Source organism: Camelus dromedarius, chromosome 17 (assembly GCF_036321535.1).
Source record: "Camelus dromedarius isolate mCamDro1 chromosome 17, mCamDro1.pat, whole genome shotgun sequence".
Lineage (NCBI taxonomy): Eukaryota > Metazoa > Chordata > Mammalia > Artiodactyla > Camelidae > Camelus > Camelus dromedarius.
In genome coordinates, this window is record NC_087452.1 from 23,870,286 (window position 1) to 23,885,847 (window position 15,562).

Genomic DNA, 15,562 nt, shown 5'->3' on the forward strand with positions numbered 1-15,562 from the left:
GAAAAAACTTCCTCATGTTCTCTGTACTACATCTAAATCTGTTTACCAATTCAAAGCTGCTAAAAAGCCCTGCATTCTCCTGCTAAATCAACTGGATGGCTAGAAACCAAACTGCAATGTAACAGGGGGAAAAAATGTATCAATTTATTTTCGTGACAGAACATTCTTGAGAAGGTATAAAATTGTTCTGGTCTCTCTGCCAGTTTTCTTTTTTTCTTCCTTTCTCTGTCTTCCTTTTTAAAGGGCTTTCGGCTTTTAAGCCGATCCTTTTTATAGTTGTGTAACAGTTCTAATATTTTGTGACATTTTGTATTGTGACACTATAGATGAAATTGTCATCGGACTGACACTCCGTGCTGTTTATTCCTTAATTACAACTGTTAACACTGGAGAGAAGTGTGTGGATCTGCCAGTGCATATTATGAAAACAACGTTATTGTTACCCACACCGACACCCACTCAACAGGGTATTTCCAAGATGATAGTTTCAAGGAACTTATCAGCACAATGGACTTTGTTATTGTTTGTAGCTTGTCCTCTTGTCGTCTTTGAAAATCACAAACCAGTTTGAAATTGAAAATCTTTCATTGTGAGATAGACTCCTTGACTAAGCAGGAGATACTTCTATAATTAGAAAATTAAAAAAAAATTTTTTTGAGTGGTCCAGCAGTGGTGGGCTGGGAAATCTTGAAGCTCTTGAGGGTTGTCACCCAAAGCTTTCTGGCAGTTTGAGAAATAACAAAAACAGAAGGGAGAGGAAAGGGCAGATCTGAAGATGAAAAGATGAGAGAGGAGTTACTGGCAATCTTTAAATAACCAAGTGGAAATCCAGTAACCAATACCAGCTCTGATAGGTGTCCTTTTCCAGAACCCAGTCTGAGCTCTCCTAAACCTGGGAACTCACTGAGTGCTTTGTAGTTCAGTTCGTTCTTCCAGAATTCTTACAGGTTCACTTCCCTATGAGGGGCAAAAGCCTATGAATCTATTTTCTGAGCGATATTATTATACTAAAGCAGTCAATTGTCACTCTCTTTTCATTTGTTAAAAAAAAAAGAATGATAATGGTGAACATACAACCGCTTTGCTCCTGTGCCTTGTCCCCAGCACAAAACAAGTAAAAGGTCAAGATTGTAGAAAATGTAAAATCAGAGCCACTGGCATTCACTGTTTAGATAAGAATGACTGAAAGTGATTAAAAAAAAACAATCACACAACACTCATTTAGCAACTTATTTAATCAGCAGTCCACCTTTCAATACTAGTTCTTAATACTTCTATGGGTTTGGCTGAAAGCAGATTCCTGATGTTGAAAGAGTAGGTGAGAGCCTGCGAGTTGCCGGTAGATTTCCCAGTTTTCGTTGTCGTTGAGCGGGTAATGAGACAACGTGAACATACCCGATTCCTAAAGCGACCTGCATGTTCTTGAATACTCAGCTTTACGGAACAGGTTTTTTTTTTGAAATAGTGTGTGAAGAAGCTATCACTGCGCCTCCTTCTGAATGGTATTTTCTGCTTCATTTTGATTCTCAACACCGATAGGATATGGTGCTCTTCCTAAAAGAAACTGTTCCCATTTGGGAATATATTCTTCTACTGATGCCCAGTAAAGAGTCTGGAAAAAAAAAAAAAAAAAAAACAACGTCCAAAAGTAAAAAAGCGTATCAGGCAATTGAACTTGGCTGTTCATAATAGTCTAAATGTTTATTCACTTAAGTGTGTGGGTGCGTGTACACACACACACACACACACTCACACATATACGTAGAATGCACTTCCTCTACAGAATATTTTATGTTAATTTTAGAAGAAAAAAAAAAAAACCTGGCTACTTACTAGTGTTAATTTTCAAATTTCTCAGTAAAACCGGAGCCTGGCAGAATTACAGGTTTCAGAATTTTATTGTGATTTTACGCGCCCTCTTGTGGCCAGTCTTGTGATTATTACCCGTCGTACTATTTGGGGCTACACCATCATGGTGAGTTTTTGTTTCATGTTCCCGATCCCACAGCAAATGATTAGCCATACTAAAATTATCGCAATGAAATGATACAATAGGAACAACTGTTTGAGAATGAACAGAAAAAGATTTGACCCGGGATGAGATCAGGAAGTGGAGTATAAAGAGGATGTTTTTGGATTCAGGTGAATCGACCCCTTAATTGTATGGGGGGAAGCACGTTAGAAATAAGCATCCACTGTATCTTTCAGAAGAGCACTTGATAGGGCATATTGTAACTTCTTCCCCCCCCCCCAACTTTTTTTTTGGTATAATGAGAAAATAATATCAACATCATCCAATTATTTTTAATTCAGATAACTCGGAAGTTGAGATGCTGTGTTACTGGCCTGACCATGGCAGTCTGTATGATCTACCAGCTCACACCATGGTGCTCTAACGTGTCTACAAGCCTGGGTGGTTTCTAGGTTGAGTGCCCTAAGGAGGCCAAAGAAAAGGAAACTGCCAAAAGCTCTGTCATAGGAGGGCGTTTTGTATTAGATCGTCACTATCAATCTCTCTTTGGGAAGTTCAGCCAAAGAGATCACGTTGGGGACACGTGATTATTCCCTCTGAGCATTAAAAAGGTAGGGGGGTTCTGAAAGCTGAAGATGGTGAGGGAGTCTCTGTATCTATGCATCTATGCATGTGGTCTGAGAAATAGCCTGACATGCTTAAAATAAAGGTCAGCCTGCTGTGCAAGACTAGCCAAGAAAAATACCAACCCAAGCCTGTGGTTGGCAGTTTCTCCGCCATTCACGGCTGGATTAACCCCTATTGTGTGGGCCCTGTACGGGCCAGAGGAAGGTATTGGAGAATTCAACAAAGAAAAAGACATGCCCAAGGCACAACTTTGTACCGGAGTTTTTTCTGTCCTTGATCACTGCCTTTTCTTATTAGTCTAGATGACACAGAAAATTGAAGGGCAATTCTCAGCCTTTAATTTTGAGTCTGTTCACATCCCTGGTTAGGCAGCCAGCCAAACTGTATTTAAAAAAGGTCATTAAAAATATAAAATCTAACTCTTCTATATGTAGCAACTTCCCTTTCAGCACAAATACACTCATGTACCAAATATGGTTTGTTTTTGCTAACCATCTTCCCAGTCTGTTCTTCAACTGAGCAAAATTAAACAGACAAAAGCCACACTACACTGCACGATAATATGCATTTAAACAGCGTTGGTTGCATTTTTGGTGAAGAGACTGAAGTGCCATTTCTCACATCAGCCATCAGGAAAAGCATTTTGGTTAGGCATGCAGTCGTCTTAAGACTGAGTGCATCTTGTCTGTTATGATTTAACAAGATAGTTATTTCTAAGTAATCAGGTGAAAAGACACAGGATTTCGGTAACATTTGCACTTGATAGAAATCTTTTTAAAGCAAGATTCTTATGGATTACCTATAGTCCGTACAAAGCATGGCATGCTGGACGTAGAGCAATCACACACTTCTTGTTTATTTCATGGAAGGACTAAATCTGGGTAATATACACACACAACCCCTAGTTAATTTACAACGCACTACGAACAGAATAGGGTCTCTTACATTTGTTCGTTAAGATTCTCACCTCAAGAGAAACCACCTCAGGCCGTGGAAGTGGGTGAATCCGGGTCTGAAGAGACTTCTCTGCCGCTTCTATATCCTGTAACAGATAACAGCATTTTAAGAACAGAATGTATTTACATGACACACACCAGTGGCACCTGTAATAGCAATATCTATACCCTTAAACTCTCCTCTGGATACACAGTTGGAACTGATGGAGGGACACTGACGGAGAACTGATCATTGCTTAATTAACCAGTTTCAAATACAGAATGCAGGGTTTCATATTGTAAAATAAAAGGCAGGGGCTGGGGGTGGTACTTCTAAGTTCTGCCTTCTTCATTTTAAGTAGTTAGTAAATGCCAATAATTCTTGGAAAAAGAACTTCCTCTAAAACTGCTCGGAATACCAAGTTAGCTTTAAAAATCATTAAAAAACAGCCAGATGGATAAAACAGTCAAATATTCAGATACTCAAAACAATCAGATACTCAGACCCACACTATGCTAACCTGAAAAGTGAAGAGTTCTAGTCTGTCCACATCATCCAAGCGGTATATTAATGACACAATGAGGTACCTCAGTTCTCTGCAACAAAAGCCTTTCTATAATAATTAGTACTAGATTTCTAAGCTAATCTCAAAGGCAAGTTTTATTGCTAGGTAGTAATTCATTCAGTTGATGGCATTCAAGCACCGGGCATGACTTCATAGTTGGACTTGAAGATGTCTATATTTGCTCTTAGGGTTGTTCAAACACAAGAGTATTTAAGGTTAATTCATACCCTGGTTAAGATTTTACCTAGATCTGAACATAAAGTGCACGTCCAGAAATGTAGGACTTGGCATGTTGTCACAGAAACATTCAAGCCCTGTTTAACAGACACTCCCCAGGTCAGCACCTGCGTTGTCCTGTACTTCCTGGTGTTTGTCAGGTTCACAGGGGCGTTGGCTGAAGGCCGTGTAGATTTCGTCTGCTTTGAGCCGCGTGAGCTGATAGGAAAGAGGAAGTTCTCTGGTCCCTGTACAAGCACTGGAGCAGTCTAAGCACAGGGCTGTTGGACAGACGGAGAGCGATGGAAAAGGGCGTGGGAGTGGGGTGTGAAGAAGCCAGCGCTGAACAGGAGAAAAGAGATAGCAGATGGCAGCGGCGGGAGCAGGGAATGGGTGTGAAATGGAAAAGGGAAAAACAGGAAATTCCCTAAAGGGACTCCCCGAAGTTGCCCAACCATTAATGCACCTGCTGTCTCGAAGAAGGTGACTTGAAGGGGAAAAACAACTATTTGGGGATGTAAAAATCCTGTCTAGTAGCATGTCTATCCCATACCAGAAGTTCACGGTCAACACACACGCTAAAGCACTTTTGATGCAAATGATACGACAGATACGTGAGACCCAACTCTTCCGATTATGCTGAGATTTTACCAGGACCCAGAGAATCACTTTTTATTTTCACAAATCAAACAGAATAAAAATCCTAACCCCAATTTTACCGTTACTCTAAGAACAGTTGTGAAGTTCTCCTTACCGGTAGATCTAGGCTCCACTAGCACCTATCAGCAAGATGAGACATTTTTCTTAAAGATCAGAAAATAAGGACACTGAGTGTCTCTTACAGAAGAGCAGCTTTGTAACCGTGAGAGCAGACAGGAGGGAGGTGTGGCCTGGCACAGCAGGTCTCTGGTGACTGACCTGACTGTCATCTTTGCAGCATTTCCACAAAGGGTTATCGCCCCTCCAGGGAACTTCCTCCTTAGTTTAACTTACCTCTCTGACTCCTACTTCCTTCTCCTTGGCTGGCTCCTTCTTCTCCTGTTAATCCGAAGTGTGGGCTTTCTTAAGATTTGTGACATCTGTCCCCATCTTTTTGCTTTCTCTCCCTCCGAGATTGTCTCTTCACTAGCTTCAGTTCTTAATGTAGAGGGATGGCTAACTTTTCTTCCAGCCCTTGTTTCTCAACCTGATAAAACTAAACTCTTCTTTTCCCACTGAATGTGTTGAGTATATCAGAGAGGGAAATGAATTCACTTAGATAACGTGTTGTAGTCACTCTCTCCAACTCTTATTATTTCTGCCGTTTAAAAATTCAATGCTCCATATATTGTTCCTTCAGGATGAATTTCTAGTCTTTCCCTGTTATTCCCTAGGCTATGGCCGTAATATCACACTTAGTCATTCAACAAATACTTAACACTTACACTCATGCCTAGATTCTATCTCATTTTACTTGAATTCATATGTAACATGGAATTGATTAGTTTTGCTAAGAACTACTTTAAATATGTCCTCCCCTAGACTGAAAAAAAAAAAATTGGTACCCACAATACAGAAGATCAGGCATGAATTCCTTGGCCTGACTCAAAATGTTGGCAAATTGACCCCAGCCTTCTGTAGCAGGTTATATCCTAACGTTTGGATTTAAGAGCCTTCTCTTTAACTGTGTGCTGCCCTGCAGGTAAATACTATGTTTCATACAGCCTTTAAGCATCTGAGCATCTAACAAAGTGCAGGGTATGTACTAGGTACTTAAATATTCATTAAATAAAGGCTGAGGTGTCAAAGTTTCTTGAGTATAAACCAAAAACTTAAAAAACAAAACAAACCGAAACAGGGGTGGTAGGCAGGGAAAAGGAAAAGAGATGAGAGGAAGGAAGGCTAGTTGGCCAGCTTTACCTGGCTAGGCTTTGTCCTGTTTTATAGATTCGTCACGAGACCATTTAAAATTTTATACATTTATAGAACAAATGACAAAGCAGTCCTTACAATTTAAAAATAAAATGAAACAAACGGAACTGCTATCTAGTCGGTGGTGTAACCACACGGAGAATAATTATTGCACATCAGGCGGCCTTAGAGCACAGTAATTTGACTGAGCATCCCCAGTGAGGTACACTGGGGAACAAAAAGGGTGGTAAAAAGTATCTGACCGGAAACCACTGTCAGCAGTCATATTGGTGGTGAGACCGAATCTTTCTGTGTGCTCAGATACTGTGTCTGTATCACAAGATAAAGTAAGTAAGTTATGTTGGTGGTGCAAGATTCTTGAGGAACAGATTTTTGGTTCGACAAAAAAGTGAGAGGTACAGGATCCATGATTCTAAGTTAAAAGTCTTGCAAATTGGAATTTGGGAATTTCTGACATGAGCTCTTTATTTTGTATTTTATCTTTAAAAGATGTATTTTATCTTTAAGAAAAAAAAAAATGTTGCAATGAACACCATGAGTGCCCAGATTGAGGGCTCTAAACATATTTCCTACCAAAAGGATCCAGGGCTCCCTGGAACAACAGCCAATTCCAGGTCTGAGCAGCACATGCACATGATGAGCCCGGAAGATTTCACCAGACCAGAAGGAAAGGAAGCTCTCCGACTCTTATGATCAGTCAGAAGCATTCAGGAGCTAGCCTGAAGAGGCTCCCACTTGGTAAAAATGGGACAATTTGAAAATAAATAGGAATCAAAATTTAAATGGATTGAAACATTTAAAATCCCAGACATCTTAGGAAAAAAAAGAAAAAAAAACCTAAACCAGCAACACCTAATCAGTCACTTTTAGAGGATACCAGAGAACCAACCTATTATTTTGAAAATTAAATAGAGAATCAAGCACTCACCATGCTTTTTTCTATGTGAAATATACCTCAGTGTAACCAAATAACTGACAAAGGGACATTTCTCTTAATATAAATAATCAGCAATTAAAGAAGAAGGAATAAAATAATCTGAATGTTAGTTTCTGCAACCCCTAGAAATAAGCTTAGGCAGTGATCATCAGTGACAGCTAACATTCCAAAAAAGAGAGACAGCCGGGCATTCTGGAAGCATTCTTCCCCCACACCTCGGAACCTCAATCTGATCAGGCCTCTGTAGTTTGCACTGTTAATGCCGTATCCTTTAGCTTCATGTAGCTTCTGAGCGCTTGAAATGTATGAGTCTGAATTAAGATGTGCTGTAAGTGTAAAATACACACTGAATTTTGAAGAGTTAGTAAGAAAAAAAAGGATCAAAAATATTGACTGACTTTTTATAACATTTACATTTGAACTGTGTTTGAAATTTTAATAACATTTTAAGTAACCTGTTTATTTTGATATTACTAAAAATGGTTACTAGAGAATTTAAAATGACATATGTGGCTTGAATTACATTTCTGGTGCACAGCACAGCTTAGATCTATCAATTACAGGAATTAGGGGAACAGAGGAACACACCGTGGACAACGCAGTGATGGCTCAGCCATATCCAGGAACTCTACAGGGCAAATGACCCAATTCCTTCAACAGATATACTTAAAAGAGGGGAAAAAGGGTGGGGCGGGGAAATTTAGGAGACCTATCCATCAATTACAAATTCGATTTTATTTGGAACCTGATTGGATATTTGAGGATTTATTGTTCATTTCTTAAGTTGATACTGCTATTTTGATTCTGCTTAAAATAGTGCTTATCTTTTAGTGATAAACACTGATGTATGGAAAGAGACATACTGAAATACAGACGAAACAATGCAGCATCTGAGGATTAGCTTCAAAATGATCTGAAGCGGGGGGGTGAGGAGTATAGATAGAACATGATGGGCTGTGACCTGAGAATGATTGAATCTGGGTGATAAGCGCACGGAAGTACATCCTTCTCTGCCCTCTTTTACGTAGGTGTGACAATTTCCATAACATTTAAAAAGCATGTTGCCATTGTGGATGTTACTCTATGGTATGATTCAGAAGCCTATATAAATGAGTTTTATAGGAAAAGTAAACCATAAGCACAAAAAGATCGCTCTCTTTCCTTCTCTCTACCAACACCACTCCCTCCAACCCAGCTCTGGCGGGGCTGGGTTTCATCTTTTAATCTGCTGGAGATAGCAAGAATGACATCCTGAAGCGTGAGGTGCAGGATCACTGGTACAAGGAACAAGTAGGCTTTCGTTAAACTTATGAACTGGAGCAAGGGAGACGTGTGAGGAGGCGAGAGAAGGGCCGGGAGGTCCCTGGCCATGCTGGGTGGCAGTTGGTTGAATGCTCGAACTGCCAGCTGCCCCACGGAGGCTTCCAGGGTGTTCCTGAAGGGAAGCGCTTGCTGTATCTGCAACCATTTGTCCGCACAAGATGACATTTGTTACCAAAAAATCGCCTCTTTGGGATAAATTAAATTTTGTGGAGGGAAAGGTGGGAGTGATGATAGTCTGTACCATGGAAGTCCTAGTAGAAATAAAATCTCCTGTGTCTCAGAAATCCGCCATGTTTCTGTTTTTAAAAGGGAGGTAAGTTTCACTGTCTGAATACTAACAGGAAAACCCACTGAGCCTGCTTCCCAAGCCCACTGTCTTGTATGGTATTTACTGACTGAACCCTCACTGTGAGTTTTCTTCACTGCTTCTACTCATGGTCATTCTTTTATTAATATGTTGGACTCTTTGATGGGATTAGTGTCTTTTAAAATAATTCTTCAATATTTTTTGTTAATTTATTTTTTCAAATGCAGTTAGAGAAATTTCTTGTTGGGATTTTATTAAATTGAAAGATGGCTTTGTGACAACTGATTTAGAAAAATAATGGTCTCCCCAGTCAGGATTAAGGCGTACATCTCTACTTAACTTTTCTCTTCTATCTCCCACTAAAGTGTAATAATTGACTTTATACCTGGCATGCAAGTCCCTCGTTAGGAGCGTTAAGACAACCCCCCAAGTATGTGTTTTATAATTCTATTGCTAATGCGAACGTGATCTCCATTTTCCAACTGTATATACAGGATTGCTGTTGACTTTTGTATGTTTATGTTTTATCCATGAATTGTACTTAAGTCATAATATACTAGTTTTAAAACAACTTTGGCTTCTCTAAGTGTAAAACCGTATCATTGAAAGATGTTGTATGACCTTTCTTTGCAAAAGTTAAAGCTCATGCCCTTTTCACGTTTATTATGCCATCGTACTGTACTGTTCGGAACATGTTGAGTAAGGTGAAATAATGGACAGTCATAAGGTCATCCTTAGTTTGTTACTACCTTTATAGGAATGCTTCCAAGTTTTAACAGCACCGTTTTAAAGTGCACTCTGTACTTAAGTACCTATCCTGACAGAACTCAACCTGTTCTTGACAAGGGGTATTAGGAGTTATTACCTTATGGTTTCCTTATCTTTAAACTAAGTGATTAGCCCAGATCAGTGGTTTTCACCGTTCCTTAGGGCCACAGCAGTGCAGGAAGGAAGGGCTGAATGGATAGGGCTTTGGGCTAAAGCATGTCCACTTTTATCTATTTTACATCTTTGGAAAAAGTTTTTATGTTGGGGAAAAAAGAAAAAGAAAACCTCTAGATGAGAATCTAATCTATATGCTTTTAAAAGTCTTTCCCAACTCAAGTTGTGTACTCAAGTCCTATTTATTTTACTTTCACAATAACTTCTATGGTAGAGCCACTAACATTATATCCAAAGTCTAAAAAAAAAAAAAATAATATGAAGGAAAGAAGGACAAAAAGCCTGCATATCCAATTATTTCAAGTATGTTAAAAAAAAAAGGGAAAAAACTGCATCTCTAATAGCAAGCATGCATCTGGCATGTAACAGAGGCTTGAAAAATGTTTAGAAAAAGACAAAGGAAATATACAAAAATAGACTAATTTCTAGATGGGCAGGATGATATGGGAGATGTGCTTTCTCATCTTTGCTCTTTCAAGTTTTTTACAGGGAGTCTTTATCGTTATCTTCCTTCTGGATATGATAGTGATTTCTTAGCTACCCTACTTATCCGATCTCATCATTCGTAAAATCACTTTGCATCTAAACAGCAGATGAATCTTTCTTAAAGACCCACTCTTATGTTTCTTACATGAGTCTCTCTCTTTTTTTTTTTTTTTTTTGCTTGCTTTCAGTACTATATTAGCTCTCCATATCAAGTCTCAACTTCTTTAACTGGTCTCACAATACACGTTCAACCTTGTTTCCTGTGACTTTCCAAGCTAGTTAGCTCAGGGTCTCATCAACATTAGTAAAGCCATTTATTCTTCTGGTCTTGGCTCTTCTGTAAGAATCCAACAGAATGGTTTTCCTTCTGCCTACTGAAACACAACTCCAGCTTCGCTTCCTCTCTGAGACCTCATAGAATATTCTAGCTCTCAAAGAGGTTTTACACTTACTCCTCCACATAATTAATGTTTGATCATCCGTGGTCTCTATCTTGTGTGTGACAACCTTATGTCATCAACTAAGCCTGTAAGCTACTTGCTCCAGACTCTAATTTGTACGTACTTGGTTATCCCCACTTTCTGTCCAGAACTCGCTCAACAGTAAGGACCCCTTGGACCCTCATCAAATACTTGCTCTTTAAAAGAAAGACACTTAACGTCACCTGCACTTGCTGTAGGTAAGGAGCAATCAAGCCTTCAAGACTTCTAATTTAGTTTTTCTGACTTTTCACAGCAAATTCTAGATTATCCTATATATTTCCATTTAAAAATAAATATTGCAAACACCATTGGGCAAGTAAGACATATGGCAATATAGAATGCTTTGGTAGCACTATGGCTGTGACTTAAATTACTGTGGATCAAACTGCCAGAAACTGAGAAGATAACTGAATTTTCCCTCTCCCTTTATCCTCCAGTGAGGACAGAAGATAACTACATCATGCCTATCGATGAAAATATTTAACAATAAAAAACTGAAAACACTGCTTTATAACTTAAATAATATAGCCTCACTACCAAATGTTTTAGTCATAGGATCTCTTGGAAGCTTGAATGGAAGCAAACTTTAGGGTTTTAATTATGGATGAAGCCATACAATTCTGGAAGCAGAGTATAGCAAGCAGCCAAAAATGTTACACATATGATTTTACTCCAAATGGGCACACTGGCCAAATGGCGAGGCCCTGCGCAATCACATACTTTGACCACCTCCTCCATCACCATCAGAGAAGATCTGGGAAATCTGTTATCTTAGATATGAATTCTGTGTGTCGACTGTGGCCCCAGTAGGGCAACACCAAATTGTTCTAAATACATTCTAGGTACTTTACGGTGTTTCAGGATCTTCCTACAAGTAAAAGATGGAAGATGGAAGCTGTGTCTTGTATTTGTTACTTCTTGCACAAAGGTGACCTTAAAATTCCCCCTGTAGTCATTGGTTTTTCTGGCTAATGAAAATCATGTAGCCTAAGGAAACTTCAAGATTTTTCACTTTAAAAAACGAGAGTCCATATGCTTCTTACCCAGCTAACGTGTTTAAAAAACAGGTAGTGAGCCATTAATTCTATTTGTTACTCATAACAAAGAAACCATATAAATATCAAAGTTATGAAAAATTCACTCAATCTTTTTGGCAAAAGTGGGAAAAAATCTCTCTACTTAAGTCAGAGAATCTTACCTTTAAAAGACTAAGGTTCCTTTTAAAAGCAGTCTCAGCTGCTTGCATCTGAGATGCCTTTTCCTTATTTTGACCTCCAAGTTTATCCTCCATTTGTTGCAGTAATATTAATCTTTGTGATACTCTAGAAAAAAAATGAAGATTATATACAGTTTTAAAAAAAAGGAAGCATTTTATTCTTGACCAATGCGAAGAATTCATTTCTTAACTGCACCTCACTTCAATTCAACCTATTTTGAGACCCAACTACTATGTCAATTTAATAGGATAGTGAAATTACTACGTCAATTAATAAGACAGTGAAAAACTTGGGTCATTCAGTTAAGTCTGAAGTCTGGGTAAAATTATTTTTATTTTCATTTTCATTAACATACGCTGTTAAGTACATGCTTGTTTCTGTTTTTGTTTTTTAAACTTCTCTGGTCTTTTGAAATTAGTGTTAAAAATTTTTTAGTGAAAATGCAAACTGTAATACATATCCCTTTGTACACATACTTATATATACCTCCCCACACACATACATTGATATAACTTGCTATACGGAACCTTCTGCTTAACACTTCAATACCCCTGAATCTTATGTTACACATTTAGAATTGTGCTAAACTTCCATATGTTTGAAGAAGCAATAAAAATATTTTTTTCCCTCTTTTTCCAAGAGAAAGATGATAGTTCCATATATGAGTGAGAGGCTGTGTATATGCATGCATACTCACAACAAGGTAAAACAGTAATTTAAGGATAATGTACAAAGTTGTAATTATCAAAGTGCTTTGCTATATATATTATACTTCAAAAGCTTCTCATGGGTTAAATGCTCATTTTACAAGTTTTAGGTCCTATTAAGTGATCAGATGAGAAAAAAAATACACAAATAGTACACACAACTGTCTAACTGTTTCCCAAATAGTTGAGATTCTCAAGAAATACTAGGTTGTATAGGGCTGTTCTTGAGGGTAGGACTAAAAACCTAGGTCTCTGAATAGTCATTTTTGTAAGAAAAATATCTTAGAAGGCCACAGAAGAGGGCCTGGTAATTAATTAAAAGAAAACATGCGAGCCCACAGACAGAGGTTTGAGGAGGAGGGCTCAGTGCAAAATGAAAATGTGGGGGCCATGTTAAAAATGTACTGGGAATTTCAGGACGGCGACATCAGAGCCCTGCAAGTGCAGGGCCTGTGATTGCACAGATCATGGACCCATGAAAGCCAGCCCTCGATAAAGAGGCTTAGAGAAGTTCATTCAATACCAGTGTGGAGCCTGGAAAGGGCAAGAGGAAGAATGAATTTGTCTAGATATTAGTAACAAAAAGTAAAAAGACATAAAACATAATTATACCTTTTAATTTTTGTTATTCTCGACAATGACATTCCCTAACATCAATCTCTAAATTGATCCTAAAATCATAAAATCTCTCAAGTGTCATAAGATTAAAATGACACACTTTTAGTTCACTTTCCTGTGAACTCAGTTTCACTAATAAAGCCAATACAATTTGTACATTGAGATTAGCCTTAGAAAAACAAAAACAAAAACAACTTACATTTTATCATGTCTTTTAGAAAGGTGAATTTCTTGAGTGAACAGAGATGTCATCTTTAGTCAAAGCTGCCCTTACAAGCTTTCTGCTAAATAATGAGAACGTTTAAAGTTACTTCTACCACATGTCCTCAGCTTTGCAACATTTGATCATTTCAGCACCTCAACCCATTGGTTGAGTACAACTTGAGCTGTAATAATGTATAAAAGAATGCATTTAAAAAGATTTTTACTCACAGCGCAGTTTTCCATATGCCAGATGGATCCCAGAACACTATGATACAGGTAAAAACATATTTCACATTTTCCCCTCTTTTCTCCCCAGACTTTAACCTTAATCAGAATTCAAAACAAACAAGCAGCTGGTACTAACACTAGTAAACATTTTATTGAATCAACAGACAGAAAACAAAATCCACTCTGTAAAATTTAACACAGGAATACCATCCCTCACACACGCAGACATAAAGGTAAACAAGTATGAGAACCAACTGGAAACTCATGGTCTTTCCTTTATTGGAAGACTGCCAGTTCTACCATCTCTCTTCCAAATAGGGAAGTATTTTTCATTCCTAACCAAGGAGAAAGGCACAATTAGGTCCTTTCACTTTACCTGGGCTGCTCTGGACTCTGACGTGGGGAGTTTAGGGAAACCCATTTTCACAAAACGTTTTACACCAAGAGCAAGCTCACCTTGGATGAAGTGCCTGGGCCAATACAGACAGAGATCTAGAGAACTACTCTGAAGGCTGTGAGTCTGAAGGCAAATCATCTGGTTGGATACAAGAGCTGAAGGTGCCTGCCCAAAGGGAGAATGCAACTTGAGCTGTTATAATAAAAAACAGGGGTGAAAATTCCTTCTTGGGATGAAGCACTGGCTTTCCTAAATTATGACATTAATACTGATTAACATCTCCTGAGTGTCTAGCACTGATTAAAAAAAAATTTTTTTTTTTCCCTGAGCCTTTCCTTCAGCACGCGCACACTGAGTGTAGGACACTGAGTGCAGCCAAGAGAAAGGGAAACACCGTCCTGCCCTCAACGGGTTTCCTCCTCAAGGCGCCTCTCTGTTTTCAGCACCACGGACAGCAATCGCTCGCAGGCTCGCCCAGAAGGGGTCGAATTACAGATAGTTTCCCTGAAGTCACTGCAGGCCAATCCTCGCCGCCTTCCTCCTAGTTTCCAATGCAGCGTCAAAGAAGTCCCGGGAAGTTAGTCCATGGTAACTTCTGTTCTGCTGCGGCCGCCATCAGCACTTCAGACAAACCCCAAGACAAAGTCTGCCTTTTGAATCGAAGATCTGCATCTTCTCGGAGTCATCAGCCCACGGACCACTCCAGCCCCTACTCACACTGAGAGGACTCGGGAACTTTCCTCATCACCCCTCCTACCCTCCCGTTAACAGCTTGCCCCTCACAGGCGCGCCGACGCTCAGACATTCAGGGCACTCACCCGCGGGCCGTCCTGTTGTCGGACTTCTCTCGCCCAACTCGGTCCGGACCTCTTCCGGGAAGGCGCCGGCGGCTGCGCAGACCTGGGCTTGGACACGCCACCACCTTTGCGCAAGCGCGATGCGAGGTGACGTCATCACGTCCATATAAAAGGAGGGCGTCTGGCGCCAAAGGCTAGTGAAGTGACGCGGCTCTAAGGTGAGGGCTGGTGAGGGATGTCGCTAACCCCATAGAAGACCCTTTTGGTGGTAGTTTAATTTGAAGCCCTTTAGAAATGGGACATGAGTATGTTGAAAAGGATCCAGAGAGTGAAGCTGGTTTCTTAGAAGCTAGAACATCGCGGTAGAGTGTGGAAGGGGGAAAAGCACTTCAGAGTCGTCTGAAGTGTCCGGACTTCACAGTCACTTCCACAAAGGCCTGTGGAGTGGCTTCAGAGAGCTTCGCCCTGGGCATGTGATGCTGAGTCGGGCAGCAGAACCCTGCCCGCTTGCAGGGGAGCCCCTGTAGAGACAGTAATGTTGATTTTTCATTTCAGGAGGAATTTATGTGTCAGTTGCTGTATTTACGTGGATTATCTCATCCATTGAATTCCCCACAATGCCTGGTGAGATACATGCCATTCTCCTCATTTTGACAGACGAGGAAACAAGCTTGGTCATTTATTTAGGGC

The 15,562-nt window shown here is 39.6% G+C and overlaps 1 protein-coding gene across 6 annotated transcripts; it reads right to left on the reverse strand.

Moving 5' to 3' along the window:
* Positions 1-1,217: 1,217 nt before the first annotated feature.
* CEP15 (centrosomal protein 15) lies at positions 1,218-14,978 on the reverse strand. Of its 6 annotated transcripts, XM_064496360.1 has the most exons (7): positions 14,894-14,978; positions 14,135-14,267; positions 13,446-13,530; positions 11,903-12,026; positions 4,445-4,535; positions 3,567-3,641; positions 1,486-1,612 (listed from the first exon to the last, which is right to left on the reverse strand). In XM_064496360.1, exons 3-6 carry the CDS (start codon positions 13,496-13,498, stop codon positions 3,583-3,585), a joined length of 327 nt encoding a protein of 108 aa, XP_064352430.1. In that variant the 5' UTR covers positions 13,499-13,530; positions 14,135-14,267; positions 14,894-14,978; the 3' UTR covers positions 1,486-1,612; positions 3,567-3,582. The 6 variants fall into 6 exon arrangements, with proteins under 6 accessions (XP_010979253.1, XP_031326528.1, XP_010979252.1 ...); XM_010980951.3 differs by lacking the exon at positions 4,445-4,535 and having other exon boundaries at positions 1,218-1,612; positions 14,135-14,240; positions 14,894-14,975; XM_031470668.2 differs by lacking the exon at positions 4,445-4,535 and having other exon boundaries at positions 1,218-1,612; positions 13,446-13,527; positions 14,894-14,974.
* Between the last annotated feature and the right edge of the window lie 584 nt (positions 14,979-15,562).